Source organism: Leptidea sinapis, chromosome 27 (genome assembly GCF_905404315.1).
Source record: "Leptidea sinapis chromosome 27, ilLepSina1.1, whole genome shotgun sequence".
NCBI classification, from domain to species: Eukaryota; Metazoa; Arthropoda; class Insecta; order Lepidoptera; family Pieridae; genus Leptidea; species Leptidea sinapis.
The window spans coordinates 12,185,629-12,204,495 of record NC_066291.1 but is presented as its reverse complement, the minus strand read 5'-3'; the positions used below and the strand labels follow the sequence as shown (position 1 = coordinate 12,204,495).

General features: G+C 35.9%; 1 protein-coding gene across 5 annotated transcripts in view; it reads left to right on the top strand.

The window, feature by feature from the left end:
* LOC126972722 (protein PALS2) overlaps nucleotides 1–14,285 on the top strand; it is a 34,061-nt gene extending 19,776 nt beyond the window's left edge. For 4 of the 5 annotated variants that reach the window (XM_050819634.1, XM_050819633.1, XM_050819637.1 and 1 more), the window contains 10 exons: nucleotides 97–246; nucleotides 405–593; nucleotides 977–1,207; nucleotides 1,765–1,863; nucleotides 2,122–2,280; nucleotides 5,134–5,344; nucleotides 8,144–8,314; nucleotides 8,817–8,962; nucleotides 9,466–9,540; nucleotides 11,145–14,285. In XM_050819634.1, the coding sequence (XP_050675591.1) occupies nucleotides 97–246; nucleotides 405–593; nucleotides 977–1,207; nucleotides 1,765–1,863; nucleotides 2,122–2,280; nucleotides 5,134–5,344; nucleotides 8,144–8,314; nucleotides 8,817–8,962; nucleotides 9,466–9,540; nucleotides 11,145–11,321 (1,608 nt within the window). In that variant the 3' untranslated portion in view covers nucleotides 11,322–14,285. Of the gene's footprint in view, nucleotides 247–404; nucleotides 594–976; nucleotides 1,208–1,764; nucleotides 1,864–2,121; nucleotides 2,281–5,133; nucleotides 5,345–8,143; nucleotides 8,315–8,816; nucleotides 8,963–9,465; nucleotides 9,541–11,144 lie in introns of all 5 variants that reach the window. The other variant, XM_050819638.1, reaches the window with a different exon arrangement.
* Nucleotides 14,286–18,867: the final 4,582 nt, after the last annotated feature.

Genomic DNA, 18,867 nt, shown 5'->3' with positions numbered 1-18,867 from the left:
TTTAAGAATGAGTTCCCTAATCCCCAAGTGCCACGCCTAATCTTGTTTTGTTAAATTTATTCCCGCTTTTGTAATTATTTGTAAAATTATGTTCAGTCGGCTGATTCGGAAGAGGATTTGATTGTCAAGCCAGTTTCCTTGGATAACTTAAGTATCATACGATCACTGAGTGAATATCGAGGAAACAATATTCGAACCATCGAACAAGCAGAACTTGCTATACTCTTATCACGAGTACATTTCAGAGTAAGTACCTATTCAATAAGGTTTGTTAAAAACATAATATGCAAATCCATTCATAATTATATTTAAATGCCATATTCGGTTTTCAACTATTTGAAAACTTACATCTAGCAAATTATATTCAAATGATCTTTGTAATTTAAATAAATGTTATCTTATAGGCAGTTATTGATGCACATGATCAAATTGGTAACATTTGGCTGGAGAGAGGCTCTGGTGTAGATGAAAAGGTTAAGTTATTGGAAAGTAACTCAGAAGAGTTGAGTGCAGATCAAAACGGAGAAATGCCTGTAGAAACAGTCAAAGTGGTTGGCCTTAGAAAAGTGCCTGGACAACCTTTAGGATTAACGGTAACTCTTTAAAATTTGTATAATAACCTACAGCTGTCATGCCTAACAGCTGTGAGTGTGATAGTTAATTTAATACATGCTCAGGGTCCCCTATATCTACAGCAAAAGCAAAGAATAAAATAGACAGCAAGGTGACAAGTAGAAGAACAGCATCATGTTAAGTGTGGTGTCCTCTGATCAGCAATCTATTTGATTATAATATTGTAATTAATATCAAACTATGAAGAGCTTGTGGGGCAAGTCTAAACTTGCTCGTAACTCTTTTTATGAAACTAAACATATAAACTTATCTTTAATATTTTTCATTGCCTATTTTTATCATTAATGAAAATTAGTGGCATACTTATCACCTGTTTTGAAAATCAAAAAATATTTTATTTAAGGTGACAACAGATGAGCATGGGCAGCTTATAGTTGCGCGAATAATGGCAGGCAGTGCTGCCGCTAAACAAGCATTACTAAATGTTGGAGATGTCTTGCTTGAAGTGGATGGTGTTCAAGTAGACACTGAAGAGCAATTGAAGCAAGCCGTATCTAAACCTAATGACAGGGTCACACTCAAAGTGGGACCAAACCTGAAAGATAAAAATGGTCAATCAAATAATAAACTAAGTGTAAGTATGGTTCAATTACCGGACAAACCTCCCCATGTCATCATTTTCCACACAGTCTGCTTTGGGTTCTTTTCTGTTGGGTTATGTGCTTGGAAATAGTTTTTAATATGTCTTATAAACATATGTTCTAGATAACACATCACTCACCTAGCACTTGAGACTAAAAGAAAAAATCAGTGTAATTTTAGATAAAATCTGAGGTTTCTTTATTTCCTAATATATGTACATAATAAAATAAAAAAAAACCTCATCATCATTACTTAAAATTAAATATATATATATATATATATATAAAATCGATACATTTCCACCTGTATATTGACTCATCTCAATATCTCTGGAACCATTAGGCATAGAGATTTGAAATTTGTTAGGAATATTCCTTTCACCGAGTAGAGGTTTGCTAAGAACGGAGTTTTCGAATTTTTTCCCTAAATTCTTATTGTTATTTCTGTTGTGTTTCTAGAGAATATTTGAATAATACTTTAATGTCGTTAAAAGAGCCCTCACTGATTGGTATATTGTATGTATCTCATAACTGTACTATTTTTTTACAGTGTTACGTCAGGGCATTGTTTGACTACAGTCCTGTTGACGATTCCTTAATTCCATGTAAAGAAATTGGCTTAGAATTTAAACGTGGGGATATAATGCAGGTATGTTCATAAGTTTTACTAGCTCATATTATGTATACACTTTATTATGGTAATTCTATTTATAAAAAAGTTTCACAAAATCACTTCAACATGTGTTTCACTTCTACAACTCCAAGGCATCTTAAAGAGATGAAGATGTCTTGAATATTGTGAAACTTAACATAAGAAAAGCAAAATTAACATAAAAATTATTATAATTTATAACATAAATATTGTCTGATTGTAATATTTTTCCTATGTTTTTGTTTTATGTTAAAGGTGTCAGACAGAAAAGACCCCAATTGGTGGCAAGCAAGTCATGTTGATAAACCAGATGTTGTAGGACTAATACCATCACCAGAGCTAGAAGAAAGGAGGAAGGCATATGTACCACCCGAAGCTGATTTTGTTCATAAGATTAGCATATGTGGAGCTAGAGTGAGTTTGTTTCATGATTGATTTTAAGATTTTAGAATATTCAAAAATAATTTCATTTTCTTGTCTTTTGCATCTAATATTTTGGCCAGGGAAATGTGTAGAGAAAAGTTTTTTTTTACTAATTTTTATAATAAAAGGAATGTTAAAGATAATTAAATCTCACAATAAAGTTCATTTTAATTAACATAAGAAACATAATCTAGGCTATCCAGTTCTGTTGTCACATTAAATTGAGATACATTTTCCCAAGTAATTTGTTCTTTATCAGATAGGATACATGCCTATGATTACTCACATCTATATATATATATATTATACATAATGAAAATGGTCTTTGTTTGAGGCTCTTTCACACCTAAACCACTACTCGTATCAACATAAAACTACCAACATTCAATGTGGAATTTATCCTAGATGGTTTATGGCTACTTATTTTTTTATTGTATTTGTAATAAGATGAATAATATTTAATTTATATCCATTTAAAATTCGCCCAGCGAAGCGGGCGGGAACAGTTTGTTATCAATAGAAGACAACCATTTAATATTTGAATTTGAAATATTAATTGTATACATAATAAGAGGAAAACATAATTTATAAAATATGATTAATGTATCGTAAAATTCATCAAAATATTCGTCCAATTTTAGAGCATCATACACGTCTATCCAGTTAAGGCTTATTATACAGTCCTTAAATTTGTTTATGTTTTGATTACACAAATCTTTCTTGAAAATAAACTTATACTATGGTGTTAAATTATTTATTTTTGTCGGTAGAACTGGTTACTTAAATAAATAAATAAGAGAAAAAGTTTTTATGAGAATGTCCATGATGGGCATTGGTTTCCTCCAGAAGACACCATCGGTGGCGTTCTATCTTGCATCTCCTCCATCCCTTAGGATAGTCGTCCTTTCTTCGTGAGAGTCTACCGCTGCTTCTCCTCCACCCATGTTCTCTTGCAACTACACATTGACGTCTGCAGGCGTTGTAGGTTACACGTTTTTGAAGGTGATGTCATATTAACTTATAAACACGTCACCAGGAATAAATTCAAATTCAATTAAATTCAAATAATTAATATTTGTTTTATATGTTGAAAAATGTTCCTTGAGAAACAGTTTCATTATTTGAGATTGTTGTAACAGTTACATTTATCTATTCACAAGCATGAAGTAATAAATCAATAATCCTTAGCAAATGTTCTTCATGCTATTTAACGTTGTTACAAAGAACACACACATACTCACGCCTTGTTCCCGTCGGGGCAGGCAGAGACAATAGAATGCCACTTGCTTCTATCCTTACAAAGCTCACGCGCTTCCTCTACATTCATTACTCATTTTATACATGCTCCCCGGTTGCGGGTGCTTCGGATCTTTCCTTTTCTCAAAACGTCCCCAATTTGGTCGACGAATGCTCTACGACGTATCCCGCGACTGACTCACCCACAGACACTTGTCTTATATATTCGATATCGTCATTCTTTGTTCACTCATTTCAGCATTCTTTCTTTTGTCACAACATCTTCTTTCAGACCACAACGCGCTCGTATTACCGCATTCGGAATTCTATCAATCAGTCTTATCCCACACATATAACGCAGTGATCGCATCTCAACTGCGTTAATTCTGCTTTTATGCTTCTTTTGCTATACCCAACCCTCACTTCCGTACATTAACGTGGCGACAGTCACTCTCCTCCTTCATATCTTCCGTATCTTGTAAACATGCTATCGAAATATACGACTTCTTTATCGTGTTTTATTCATCTTCAATCGTAATATTACACTCAGTCAACCGTTAATCCTTCTCAAATACCATCACTTTCATCTTTCTTGCATTCACTTTCAAAGCTCTCGTTCAAGCACTCCCATCATTGGGCTTCCAATCCCGCGAGATGCGGGATTACTTGCGCGGGATCCGCGGGAATTGCGGGACTGAAAAAAAGCGTGCATGCGATGCAAAATAGGATAATGTGCGTGGAATATTATTCTTAATAACTCAGGTTATAAACTGTTTCGTATTTTTGTGAAGTTTATTGATACATGAATCTTTCATTCACGTACAAACCCTTACAAGGAATACCGCCCACAAGTGTGGAATCAGAAAGGGCATTTTCTGCTGCAGACAGTTTAGACATGTTGTGTTTCCTTCGCAAACAGTTTCAGTTAAGATTAGAAGCTGACAAACTTAATAATTAAGTAATAATTTATCAGTTTAAAATGTGTTTTTTTTTGGTTGATTTTTTAATTTTTTCTTTGTGTATTTTTTGGCAACGATTTGTTTTGTTTTGATTTGCTTTTTATTCAGAATTTGTTATTGTTTTTTTTTTGTGAGAAAAACAGTAAATAAATAAAATAAATAAATGTGGAGTTGTTAAATTCATTTCAAATGTGCATATTTTCAATATGCGGGATCCCGCAAATACCGAGATCCCGCGGGATTGAAAATTCGTAGTCCCGCAAATGCCGAGATTGTAATAATAATAATACTAATTGTAATAATAATACAGGCCGCGGGATTGGAAGCCCTACTCCACCATCATTTTTTGTAACTCATTCGCCGATGATGCATGATAACTCCTTTCTATTCACCCTATAAGCCTTAGAAAGAACAATATTATAATATAGAAGGTAGGTATTAAAATATACAACCAAGGAAAATGTTATTATACCACATAATTGAGTTAAATAATGTTTATTTGAATATTATTAAATTAATTATTTATCTGCATCGTTAAATTTCACTCTGAAGTAACGCGCCAAAAGAAGTATACCTGCAAAAAGGATTTAAAGGAAATAAATATTTTAATTGTTATTATAGGACAAAGGTCAATGACAATTTATTTCAGATATCAAGAAAGAAAAAGAAGTTTGTATACGAGTCTCGTTCGAGTGTGCAGTTGGAAGGAGCTGAGCTAGCTCTGTACGAGGAGGTGGCCCGGACGCCGCCCTTCTTGAGACGTGTGCTGGCGCTAGTGGGCACGAGGGGAGTCGGGAGACGGACGCTCAAGAACAGGATGATACAGGAGCACCCCGACAGGTTCACAGCAGTCCTGCCACGTCAGTAAAACCTCCATGCTTCTATTAACTCTACTACGTTATTGTATATTCCAAGCAAAATCAACCCAAATTCTCTTTCAGTCTCATTGAAAGATAGGAATTTTGCTCGGCGGCACTTCTTGATGTCCAACATCTGTTGGAAACAACAGAGTGTGACAAAAATTTATTAACAACTAATAACCTACTTCAAAACAATAGATATAATATGCACTTAAAAGTATAAAAATAATTGCGTATTTTTACACATTCTAATTAATTAATCTAATTCTAGTTACGATTATTGTCATTTTTGGAATCGGTGTCCTTCCGCCTCTCGCCTCCTCACAACTCAAGCACATCTCACCTATAACAATGTATGTAGTTACAAACCTATCTTGGATGACACCGACCCAAAAATGACAATAATCGTAACTAGAATTAGATTTATTAATTAGATTGTATAAAAATGCGCAATTATTTTTATACTTATTAGTGCATATTGAAATAGTGTTTTTGAAGTCGGTTGTTTTTTTGTTACTTTATTTTTTTATTTTATGATTTTTAGTGAATTTGAAGTACACTAACTAATTTGGCTAAATATGTGTAGATAAATATTCTAATAAAAAAAGAATCATCGAAATCGGTTGGCCCGATATTGAGTTATTCGTAAATTTATCGTCCACTTTGCGATACATGGATGCTTTTGTCAGATCTGGACCAAATTACAATGGGACCACTCGGGAAGCACCAGCTTTCAAATAAAAAAAGAATTATCAAATTCGGTTCACCCAGTCGAAAGTTTTGAGTTTCGCTATTAAAGATCAATCACATGTAGCACTCGTGTTCTTCAGTCTACTTTGGAAAGCATCTTTCAAGTCAGGGAAGTTGACAGCAGATGTTTGTATTCTGTGATATAGACAGGCTTGTGACTCTACCTACTGGTTGTTGGGCAGGAACTTAAAATTGTTAGTCGACAATAAATTGCTTATTTATAAAACTGTCCTGAAACCAATACGGACCTATGGTATCTAACCTATGGTACACAGAGCTGAGAACTCAACACTTAAACAAATAACCAGTGTCCTGGTTGGTGGTTCACAAAAAACATTAAAGTTCATAATCTCTTTGGGATCCAAACATTGAGGTACGAAATAATTCTTAATCCATAAATATAAAACGTGACCTTAGATTATTTGAACGTCTAGATAGAGCCTCTTGCTGTTAGGCAACGCATGACAACAGGCCGGGCTTATTACTGTAGTGTGCGTGACAGCCACTTGTTACACATGCGTTACGTCAGTCACTTTATTTAAGTTGTTGACGTGTTCTCAGCTGCAGCGGTCACAATAGGCAGATAAGGTATTCTATACCTTTACTTATTGGAATAATATTTAAGAATTGGAAGAGTGAAGTGTAATAAAAATAAAATGCTAATTATTAATCAATATAATGTAATGTAAATGAATATTACCTATTTACTCTAATGATTTTGGCCTACATTAGAATATATCCCAAGTGAGACAGATGTGGGGTCGGGACTCCAATGTTATAAAAAAATTACTTGCACTGTTTACATTCGTGATGTACTTAAATTTATTATAATATCACTATAGTGTACCCGTAACATTATGTCACTAAAACCAGCTTGTTATATTGTATGAATGGAGTCTACTGACAATCAACCATTTAATTATAATATCACGACTGTCACAATATACCTGCAACATGCAGTCATTAGCATTTCGTACAGTGCAATTGTTGGCGCAACTAGAACACCTGCATGACCGGTTCTCGCGTCAAGCCTATGTCGCGATCTATGGCTCTCAACTAAGCTCTCTTGATATTAAAACTTCAGGATAGTACTCGAACTGAATTTATTATTAACTTCTACTAATAATGTGTAAGGAATATAATATATTATACAATTTCTCTTAATTATAAAATCTCGGGTCGTGTCGCCGCTACGATTGTACGGTGCAGTCTGGTCGGTACAGGAGCGGGGATCGCGACGTAGGCTTGACGCGAGAACCGGTCATGCAGGTGTTCTAGTTGCGCGAACAGCAATAGTTAACAAATGTGTTCGGAACTAGAACCGACCTCAAATTAATTATATAAATGATAATAATTAGCACGTGTCCTCCAAACACACATTTGTAACAAACAAGAGGTGTCACAGACAGACTCCATGTGCTTTGGTGCTGAAAGTGTGCAGCCCACATAGTTATGGCATGTGTTGGTTTGGTGTGAAGTACTCATCAAACATTGTACTAGTGCCGAGAGAGCAGAGCTGGGTAGACTAGCTAGAATAGGATATTCTTATATTTGTTAAAACATATTCAAAAATGATCGTAAATATTCAATATTTTTATTTACTCAAACTAATTCCACTTTAAGCTAAGAAAAATTGTTTTAAAATTAAACGATAAATAGTCGAGCCAAAACGGGAGCCGTGAATTTGCATAGCAATAATGTTAAAATATGGTGGTCGACGTTGTAGAACACGTGGCATTATAAGATATACAATAATAAAACTATTATTTTAAATTTAAAAATATATACATTGTTGTCTTGTACCCATAGTACAGGCTATGCCTAGTTTGAGATAAGATAATTTGTGTAAAAGTGTGTCAATATTATATTATTATAATATATATCTACTAGGCTTCAGGCTTTTCTATAATAAATTATTAAATTATAATATATATTGTGGTTAAAACTTTATAAATAACATACTTTCATAATGTAATCCTGATAGTTGAAACTGCCCTATTGTTTACGCACAATGAACCAAAAGAGAGTGATGTGTGTACTCACTTACAGACACCTCCCGTCCTCCGCGGCCCCTGGAGGAGAACGGCTCGTCTTACTGGTTCGTGTCTCGAGAGGAGATGGAGCGAGACGCGCACGCCGGCAGGTTCCTGGAGTATGGAGAGCATAACGGACACTTGTATGGGACACATCTAGATTCCATTCGGGCTGCCATCAAGGAAGGTGAGTTGTCCGGTGGAGGAACTGGCGAGAAAAAATTTAAAATACACTTTTATGATACACTCCGAATGTGTTAATAGATTTAATTGTTATTTATGCAACTGTTATGTAAAAAGGGGTATTAAAACACGAATGTGGGTTGATGATAATAGTATCACATGAGTGTTTTACCTAATACTTAATTATAAACAGTTGCATACAAGACTTTATCTACACCCTCAATATGAATCCTCTATAAAAGATTCTGAAACAGTTAGCTTACTGCCAACATTAAAAAGCCAGTCCTAGTAACCATAATATCATGCAAAGGAGTGTTATTATAAAAACGGATGATATAATGTTGTACTGAGTTTCATTACAACACTCGGTTGGATAATGTAATGGTTATTAGGACTTTGGGTCTTTTAATGTTCGCAATAAGGTAACTGGTTAGAATCTTTAATAGAGGATTTAAAGTATGGGTGTAGATAAAAATAATTAGATAATATTTAAATAAACGCTCCAGGTAAGATGTGTGTTCTGGACTGCGCGCCCCAGTCCCTCAAGTTGTTACACAACAGCAGCGAGTTCCTGCCCTACGTGGTGCTGGTGGCCGCGCCGGGCATCGAACACCTCAAGAACCTGACGCACGCTTCCAACAGGAACCTGGCGGTAACTATCATACTGTTGACTTTGTTGATACAGTTACAATTAATACAGCTCAATTAAATTTTAAAATACATTTAATAACAAAATATGAAATCAAAGTTTTTAATTTTATTAGCGTAAAATATACACATGAGTAATTGTATGATTACATTGTAAACTTAAAATTGGTATCTCAACTGAAATCAAAGAAACGACAATTAAAGTCTATTACTCTCAATTCCTTATTATATTAATCACTTTTCTTAACTTATTTAATTAGCAACAAATGTCTCAGAACATGGCGGCTGTCATCTGTCTGTATCGACATTACAGACAATCACAACTTACCGGCCATAGAGCGTTATACAAAATGTACTTTAAAGAACTACAGTTTCTTTACATATATATAATATCACTATAGTGTATCCGTAACATTAAGAAGTCGACTGACAATCTACCGTTTAATTAATATACCTGCGTCATACACGAGTGCAGGTATTATCATGTGAGTCTCGTTCCGTCCGCAGTTCGACCGCCAGAGCTCCATCAGATACAGCTCGCGTCGCGCCCGCACGCTCGAGTCGCTGGCGTCGCTCTACGAGGTAACTATATCACAATTTGATTTACATAATATGTAGAAAATTATATGATGTGGCCGCGCGTTCATATTGTGATCGGCGGCCCACTTCATGAATCACCAATCAAAAGTATTGTTTATATGTTGACGAGTGCCTGCTGACGGTGTGACACGCGGACAATTGACAGTTGTGAGTTATACACATACAATAAAGCGTGCTAGAGAGACGAACATCTGTTACTGTAACGGTTTTGATTGCCAAGTCGTAAACAGTCAGCCACGCTCGGCAATAGCTTCATAGTATTGTGAATATAAAACAAGTAGCTAACGCACACATTGACATTTGTATCGCTCGCAGTATTGAGGTGTCAAGTCGTGTGAAGTATGAGGACACGAGTGACACGAGTGACACTATACCTCAAGCACACGCCACATGCCCAAGGACATAGGATATTACTACGTCTATGGTTATACAAAACGCTTTTATTATTTGCACGTCAAGATAAACTGTTACAACTCTGAAATGGTCGAAAAATATCGAGATTGACTGTTAGCCTCGATTTTGGAGCAATACACGCACACTAACAAAGTGATTATGGCTACCACAACGGCGCATTTTTCTGCCGTGAAACAGTAATGTGTAAGCATTACTGTGTTTTGTCCTGAATGAGACTTAACATCTTATGTCTAGAATTTAAATATTCTATTTATTTATACTAAATTAATTTATTAAATTAAAATTATTTTTAAACCTAAATATACTAATTCAGTTTAAATTTTTTTTAAAGCTTCTCTTAAATACTTTTTAACGCAATCTATTGTGACGAGCGCAGTTGTAGTGCCGCTCAGAATTTTTGGGGTTTTTCAAGTTGAACGTCCTGCTCGTCTCGTCCCTTAGTTTCATAAATAAAAAAAACAATGTGATATACAAATCGCGGGTGTAAGACATAGCTTGTGACGCACAGAGTAATAAACGTAGCCTGTTTTTATCGATTGTCTAGGAGGCTCTATCTAGACATATACATGATCTAAGGTCTAGACAGTAGATAGCAGGAATGATGTTGGTTAATGATGTTTTATAAAACTGCATCAGTAAATCCTTGATATACATTTGACTTTTGAAAAAAAAACATTATTACACCAATAATAATAGTTTTGAAATATTAGTTTGAGTTTTTTCCGATATTCCTCAAACTTAAAATTTTTGACGCCGGCAAAAAAAACGTGTGCGTCAAAAAAAGTGATCACTTAAACAGTGAACTATTTAATATTGAAATTGTTTAAATGGAGAAAGGCTTAGGTTATAACTTAAATTGTAAGTATATTAATATTATAATGTAAGGAAATTTTATTTATTAATAAAATCTGTTATTGATTATAAAATATATTTTATTTTTAATGACAATTCTTGAATATGTAACACTGTGGTACATTACAATGTTGTGTATGTACATTATTAGTATTATTATTTCATACTAAAAAAGTAACAATCGTTTGGAGTGGGAGAGGAGGAGCCTGCCTACGGCTGCCGTATACGAGAGAGAAAGGAAAGCCAGACCGACTGTCACCGTAACGCGTTACGTTACGAAACTGTTTAACTGTAATATGTCGTGTCCGAATATGTTACAGGAAGAAGACATGAAGCAAACACTGGAGGAGAGTTCCCGCATAGAGCGGCAGTACGAGAAGTACATCGACTTGATAATAGTGAACAACAATACAGACACCACTTACTCCAAGATCATGGACGCTCTGCACGCTCTCTCCACCGACCACCAGTGGGTCCCCGTCAGCTGGATATACTAACGGTGCCAGCAGTCACACGCACCTTACTACGACCTTCTGTTACGTTATGGTGGCCGGAAGTAGCAATACCGCCAGGTTTTGTGATTTCTATAATAATTATTCGATTAATTTTATGTTTTGCGATATTGCGACGTTTCATAGCTATTTGCGTTACATAAATTGTCTTCTTAATAAAAGCAGTATGAAGTTACCCGCAAGTTTAAAATTACTTGTCTCATAGATCGACATTCAGGTGTGAAATTATTATAAATATTATTAAGTATTAAAAACTTTAATGTACTCACGACTCTCAACTAAATATAAACATCACACTGTCACAATTTTATTATATATATTTTGACAAACACGACTTACATACAGTACTTAATTTTTTGGTTTTTTTAATGTTTTGACTTAATGTAGGGGATAAAAACATGTCTCGCAATAAAAATATTGTGAATTTTGCAACTTATCATAATATGTATACTTAAAAACAAAAGTTTTAAACTAGATATGTGATAAGTTGCAAAAGACATCACCGGTCTTAACGTGCCCCCAATGCTGGCTGTAAAAAAACATGTGTGCAATCACACTGTGGGAGTTTACCTTGCCGAGTGAAGGGGGAAGAAGAAGACACAAAGAGAAACACGAACAACAACTTGTCAGCACTTGTATAATAATCTTAAGATGTGCATTGCGCATGAACCTCTAAACTGTATATGAAGTCCTGGTACATATTGCTAGGATGACACATGATTTCAACTGCTATGAAAGACGTTACTATCACCGCTACGATAGTTACGTTCTCCTGGTGTCTATGGAGTAATATAAAGTACTTATTACCTCTTTTTTTTTAATGTTTAATGTAAAAATTTCTTAGGAGTTTGCCAATAATGCTTCATTTGTTACATCTTAATTAGTTTGAGTTCACTAATGTTCATGTGTAAGTGGCGCAACCAACATTAGTAAGCTATTTACCGCTATATTGTTTCCAGTAGCATGGATGTTTCGATCAGAGAAGTGTATGTGAGAGGCCTAATCTCAACCCAAACTACTGAAATGTTCAGTATATAGCATGATGTTATGCTTTTTGACATGAGATCCTTCAAATTTACTTTTATATGTATATGTCATACGTTTTTGGAGTTGTCGTATTTACTGTCAAATTAATATTGTAGTTCATTAAAAGATATATTATTAATTTATTACACATAACATAAATTAATTCGAAAATAGTCTATGAATTTAGTGTGAATATTTTGTCTATTGTGTTGAAATTTGAGGAGTTGATAGCATACAGTGTGGAGTTCCACCTCAATATAAATTAATTGTTGAGTTAATATGTGCTACGTACTAGAGCAGCCTTTTCATCTTCATTGTTTGTAACGTGAGTTATGGACAGCCGTCGTCAACTCATTTAGTCTATGCTGAGCGTTTGTAGCAGCAACACGCATTTAAGTTTTAAGGTTGTAGCCATGTCAGTTCTGTAATCGATCAGTATTTAATCTATAGCACCGACGAGTAGTTGTAGAACGTTGACCAATACGCGTCAGTTTCATGAAAATCCCGGCACTTTCAGCATTCTAGCGCTGCATGTTAATACTGTCTGGTTAGACGACAAATGACTTGCAGCGGACTCATTTCTTTTTTATAGCTTCTATATACGTCAGTAATAAAAGGTTTTTAATCCTATTTGATTGAAACATCTCAAATCTGACGAATAGAATAGTTAGAAGTAAGTTGTTTGAGTGTATGTTAATCGCGTCATGCGAGAGCCATCGTATTAAATAATCTCATAATTAATTTTGTTAGTATTTACTTTAGGATAAGTTTTTATATTTTCTAGAAACTCGATTGCGTACTTGAATTTGGCTGACTTTACAAACTTAGGCCCAATATTTTTGAACTCGTTAAATAATCTTTACAAAGCTAATCAAGTCAGAAGTATTACTCAAATACCACTTTCTTAATAGGTGACTACTGAATATAAATAGTTTTCTACTGTTTTAATAAATCCGGTAATTGAGCCATAGAGTTGCAAATAACACGAATTATTATAAACTGAATAATACGTGATCATTCCATGATTACCATTAAATGTAGAAATGGAAGGTTTGTTGTTTTTTATTGTATTTTATTTAAAAAAAATACCGGTTTTTGTCAATAATTAGCATAAGACGAATGTTTATTTATTTTATTTCTAAAAAAAGGCTTTTTCTTTTTTATTTCTTAACACGTCTGTATGTTATTTTTTATTATTTTACTGACTTTATTTTTACATATTTAGCAAAAAATCACAATTTACATTATCAAATATGGCAACATTAATGTCCCACCAATAATTTTAATTGCTTAGAAATTAATTATTTACTGACACAACACTTTGATGCATAAATTGCCCCCTAAGTTAAAATTATTTTGTTTGTATTTTTTGCATTTATACAGCATGTAACTTTAGTAATTATCTAGTTTAATTTTATAAGTGTATATTAATGTCCAACACTGCATGCCCGTGACACCCTTTATAAACCATCACTCGGATATTTTATTTGATCGTAACTTTTTCATAATATTAACGATTGCAATAGGCGGGTCCTGTTTCCCTTTAAAATACCATGAGGGATAATGTTTGGCAATATGTTTGTGTGGAAAAATGTCGCAAGTATTTAATTTACAATAAATACATCACATAGTATCACAAAATTTGTGATTGATTGATTACCAATATATTATAAATGTAGTACCTACTTAATATGTAAGTTATGAATCACCATTCAGCAAAGTTATGATAATTTGCTATCATCATAGTATTTAAATGGTTTAAATCATTAAGAACATTACATTCCGTCCATTTTGTTTCGTTATTTAGCTATAAAGTTTATCGTATCAGGAATTATTAATATTTTTATGTAAGGGAAGTGCTTTTATATTATTTTGCATTATATTGTAATATTTACGTTAATAAAATATTTTGCTATTGCGCTATTTTGTTTTTTTTTCGCATTCACACTCTACACCATGGCTGTGTTTAATTTTGAAGTCCTGCAGTTGAACGTTGAACTATTGTAACATCAAGATGACCCATGAGTAATTGCTGTATGTCAGTTTTCTTTGCAACCCAAGGCGGGTAACCGTCACCATCGCCAAAACTGTGTCAATCATATCGAAAACCAAACTTGTGTGAGAAAAAAAAATCCAATGCAACTTACTGTCCAGTATGACCCCCAGATATTTAATTTCTTTGGTAAGGCTTAGTTCGGTGTTGAACAGCTTTGGTAACGTAAAATTACCAAGGCTGCGTTTGTTTGTGAAGAGTTTTAGCTCCGTCTTTGACGAATTAGCTGTAAGTCGATATTGTATGCACCATTCTTCAAGAATCTTAAAAGCGGATCTCATGAGGCTGCAGTAAACGCTCTCAAATGGTCCCGTTACTAGAATGGCGAGGTCGTCCGCATAGCCCACGCCCACCTTGTACAGTTTCTTTTTGTTTTGCCTTGTGATGAGCTCATCCACCACGAGGTTCCAAAGGAGTGGCGAAAGTACTCCTCCTTGTGGGCAGCCAGTTGACAGCACACATCTTGTGCTGGTGTTCACAGTGAATCGTATCGCCCTATGCTTCAACATGCTGTCGATCCACCCGGCAATTGTAGGATCTACATCATGATCGGCTAGCGCTCAGCCTATGCTAGTGAAAGAGATTGTGTCAAAAGCGCCTTTAGTGTTAATAAATGCATCTGAGGTTGATTGTTTACGTGATAATCCTTTCAATACAATAGATGTTACACAATATAGTGCGGTTCGGTTGATCAGCCCTGACTATAGGCGTGTTGGTTAGCATGTGGCGGTTTTTGGTGGAGAACATTTTCCCTAATATCTCCATCGCAAAGTCTCTCTAGAGTCTTCAACAAAAATGATTTGAGACTGATTGGCCTGTACGATTTGGGGTTCGTGTAGTCACTTTTGGCGAGCTTAGGGATAAATACTACTTTCACTTCCGTCCATTTGAGTGTATATATCTGTAGGCCAGGCAAGCCTTGTAGATATTAATTAGATGTACTGCCAGCGGACCCATACCACTCCACCGTAGCAATCCGGAAAAGATCTCGTCCAGGCCTCCTGTTTGAAATGGAAGAAAGCTGTTAATTGCCCATATTACAAGGTCTTTGTCCATCACCCCGTGAGCTGTGGTCCAATCCGTTTGATCCGGTGTATTGCTCTGCGACGCCTCCTCCTCCCCCGTCTGGTTGTTGGTGATGCGGCAGCCAGGAAAGTGAGTTTGCAGGATTAGCTCGCAGGTCAAGCTGTCCGATTTGGTGTATATGCCGTCGGATTTTTCAAGCAACCTAGGCATCGCTTTCGAAAGGATTTTTTTTACTTAATCCGCTCAGTTTTTGGATTCAATGTTAGTGCAGAAGCGGCTCCAGCTTTATCTCTTTCTTTCGCGGATGCGCCTCTTGAACCGGTACTGGGCTTATTTATACGCGTCTCAGTTGTCTGGTGCTCGGGTATTTTTGGCTCTGTTGAACAGCTTCCTTACTTTGCAGCGCAGCCTATCTAGCTCTGAACCCCACCACACACTTCTGTCGTTTGAGTTGGGCTTTGTCGAAGTAAGAGGGCACGTCTGTTAATAGCTGTTGATTAACGTTTGAGTAATGTTAGTTATATGTGTCCTGCACGAGATTAGTATCGCCCTTACAGCCGCCAGGAGAGGATGTAATTACAGCTGAGTTTCTGAGAGCTGGTTTTACCCCTGTACTTAAAACCCTCCAGAAACTATTCAATTCCGTCATCCTGGAGGGCAAAACGCCGCAAGCATGGCATAGAAGTAACTATACTTCTGTGCCATGCTTGCGCCACCACTAGGTGCTGTTCTTCGTGGTCGCTAACGGCCTTATGAGAAAGATCATGGTTGCTCAGAGGCCAATAGAAAGGGCTCTACTCGATACTCGGAGTTTCCCTGCGAGTTCGAATCAGAAATGAGGAGATCCTAAGTTACCGACATAGTCCAATGATTGATAAAACTGAAGTGGCAGTGGGCAGGGCACATAGTTCGACGGACAGATGGCCGTTGGGGCAGTAAAGTCCTCGAATGGCGACCAAGTACCGGAAGACGCAGTGCTGATAGGCCCCCCACAAGATGGACCGACGATCTGGTCAAGTTTGCCGGAATACGTTAGATCAGGGTAGCGCAGGACCAATCGTCGTGGAAATCTTTGAGGGAGGCTTTTGTCCAGTAGTGGACGTCTTCCGGCTGATGATGATATGTCCTGCGGTACCAGTATACTCGTTTGGCTTGGTGCGGTCCAGTGTTAGGTCAATTATAGTTTGGGCTCGCGCCGTAACATAGGATGGCTCAGACCCCTGATAAGTATATTAAGGTTAGTAGAAACAAGATATGTAAGTAAGTCCTCACCTCTTATATTGGTATTTTGGCTGCTCCAGATGGTGTGATGTGCGCTGGAGTCAGCGGAGATGATGAGTTCCAGTCTCTCTGTCTCGCAGTATGTGACAAGCGCTCAGAGCTCCGTTGTTGGTACCTCCTCTTCCCCCGGCATGTAGACCGACGCTAGGACCACATCTGATAACGGCACGAGCCATAATCCCTGGAGCATAGCTTGTTTATAATGGTGGTTGTTACATATCTCGTAGTATACACCTAGTCTTGCCATAAATGCTGAAAATTTTTCTATTTCAAATAACATTCATTACTTTTACAGTGTGGTAGTTTAATACATAAAACAATATAAAAAGCTTATTCGAAGTGGTCTCTATTGGCTGCAATACAGTTTGCTGGAAGGACCTTTCTTGGTTGTGAACAATGGTATCTTGAAACACTTGTGCCGATGTTTTGATACCTTTTTCACAAAAGTATCATTCATTCCTTGCTCAGTCATTCCTTCATAGCTAATAACCCACCAAACCATCACTGAAGTCGGATAGTGCCCACGTTGCACTCTGTCGATTAATTGGGAAGCTTCCTTAGAGCTTTGAGCGTGAATACTGTCATTTTGTTTGTTAAAATGTTACAAAATTTTCTTAGTTTGTTAGTAGTTTTTTTTTGATGTACAAATTTTTTCTGTGACTTCCCTTTGCGTACCAGTACTAAGTTGTTTCGATTTTACCACCCTATGCTTTTTTAAATTATCAGTTAAGAAATGACCAGTAAGTACGTCTTTTATAGGCTGCATCTTTTAAAATATGCGACATGGTTCTAGGTGCTATCTTCATCTCCCGAGATAATATCTTTTGCTTTCAGACAGGATTTCTTCGAATTCTTTCCCTTACTGCTCTTTGACCACCTTTTTCGTACGAACACTACGTGGACGGCCAGTTTTTTTTTGACAAACAGAGGAGCCCTCATTGCACCTATTAATAGACCGGTACACAAACATTTTACTAACACCAAGCGTATGGCATTGTATTGCATTTGGCTCCATACCTACTTAATGTAATGCAATCACAGCGAATCGGTTCTTTTTATCCACTCCATTTTTATACCGCAAAATCTTGTACTATTTATTGGCGCCAAAATGAGAAAACTCAATGAACAATCATATAAAAATGACAGATTCCAAATTCAAATGTAATATTTTGTTTATTTTTAAGTGTAACAGTATTTATGGCCAGACTAAGTATATCTACATGAACGTGCCCTCCTTCGGTGGCAGTATTTATCGTATCCTATTTCGCACTTAATCGCACGCTGCGTAAGGCATCCACTTGGATTTACGGACACTCTGACAGATCGGACACACATCCCGAAATCTAGGGGAAAACTGTTTACTGAATCAACAAACACTAAAATGGCGAAAAAAAATAAAGGCGTAAATAGGGCTTTCCCCACAATTATAGTTTATCGATACTTTATTTACAATTACTTACCAACAACCTAAACAAGACATTAAAAACTAGTATTTTTGTGTTATTCGAATGTTATAAAATTTTTAACAATTAATAAATTAATGAATGGATAAGATTTGTAAAATAATAGTTTATTTTTGTAAGTTCAATACTTAAGAAACCACTGTTTTTTGAGTGATTTACTGAGCAGCGAACAAGTAAGTTGGTACGATTTTTTATAGGTTGCTTTCAATAAATTATTGTTGCTTAGTACTTCCTTATTCACAATTATTATTATCTCTAAACTACTTCATAATTTATAAAAACAAACTTAAGAAGCCGTTCAGTTTTAAATAAATAGGGTGCAGTATTTTTTTCAATAATCATTACAGAACAATTTCAAATTAAACTTAAACAGCTTATTTTTTATCAATTACAACTCCCTTTAAATAAAGCAAATTATCGATAGAAGATGTCCTTACCCTACGCCGAACGAAGTTCAACCTTGCCTTTGAATAGCGCCGCCTGCGACCGTCAAAGAGATACCGCCGGCAGGTGTATTTTAGCCAAAACATATGGTGGGATTTGGCACGGCTGGACCATAGGACGGTCCGGTGGGCGTAGGTGGACGCCTCGCACCAATTGGTCCGCCATCGTACTCAGTACTGTCCGGACAGTAATAATAATAATTTTGTGCGATGGAAAATGTGACATACCACCGAATATG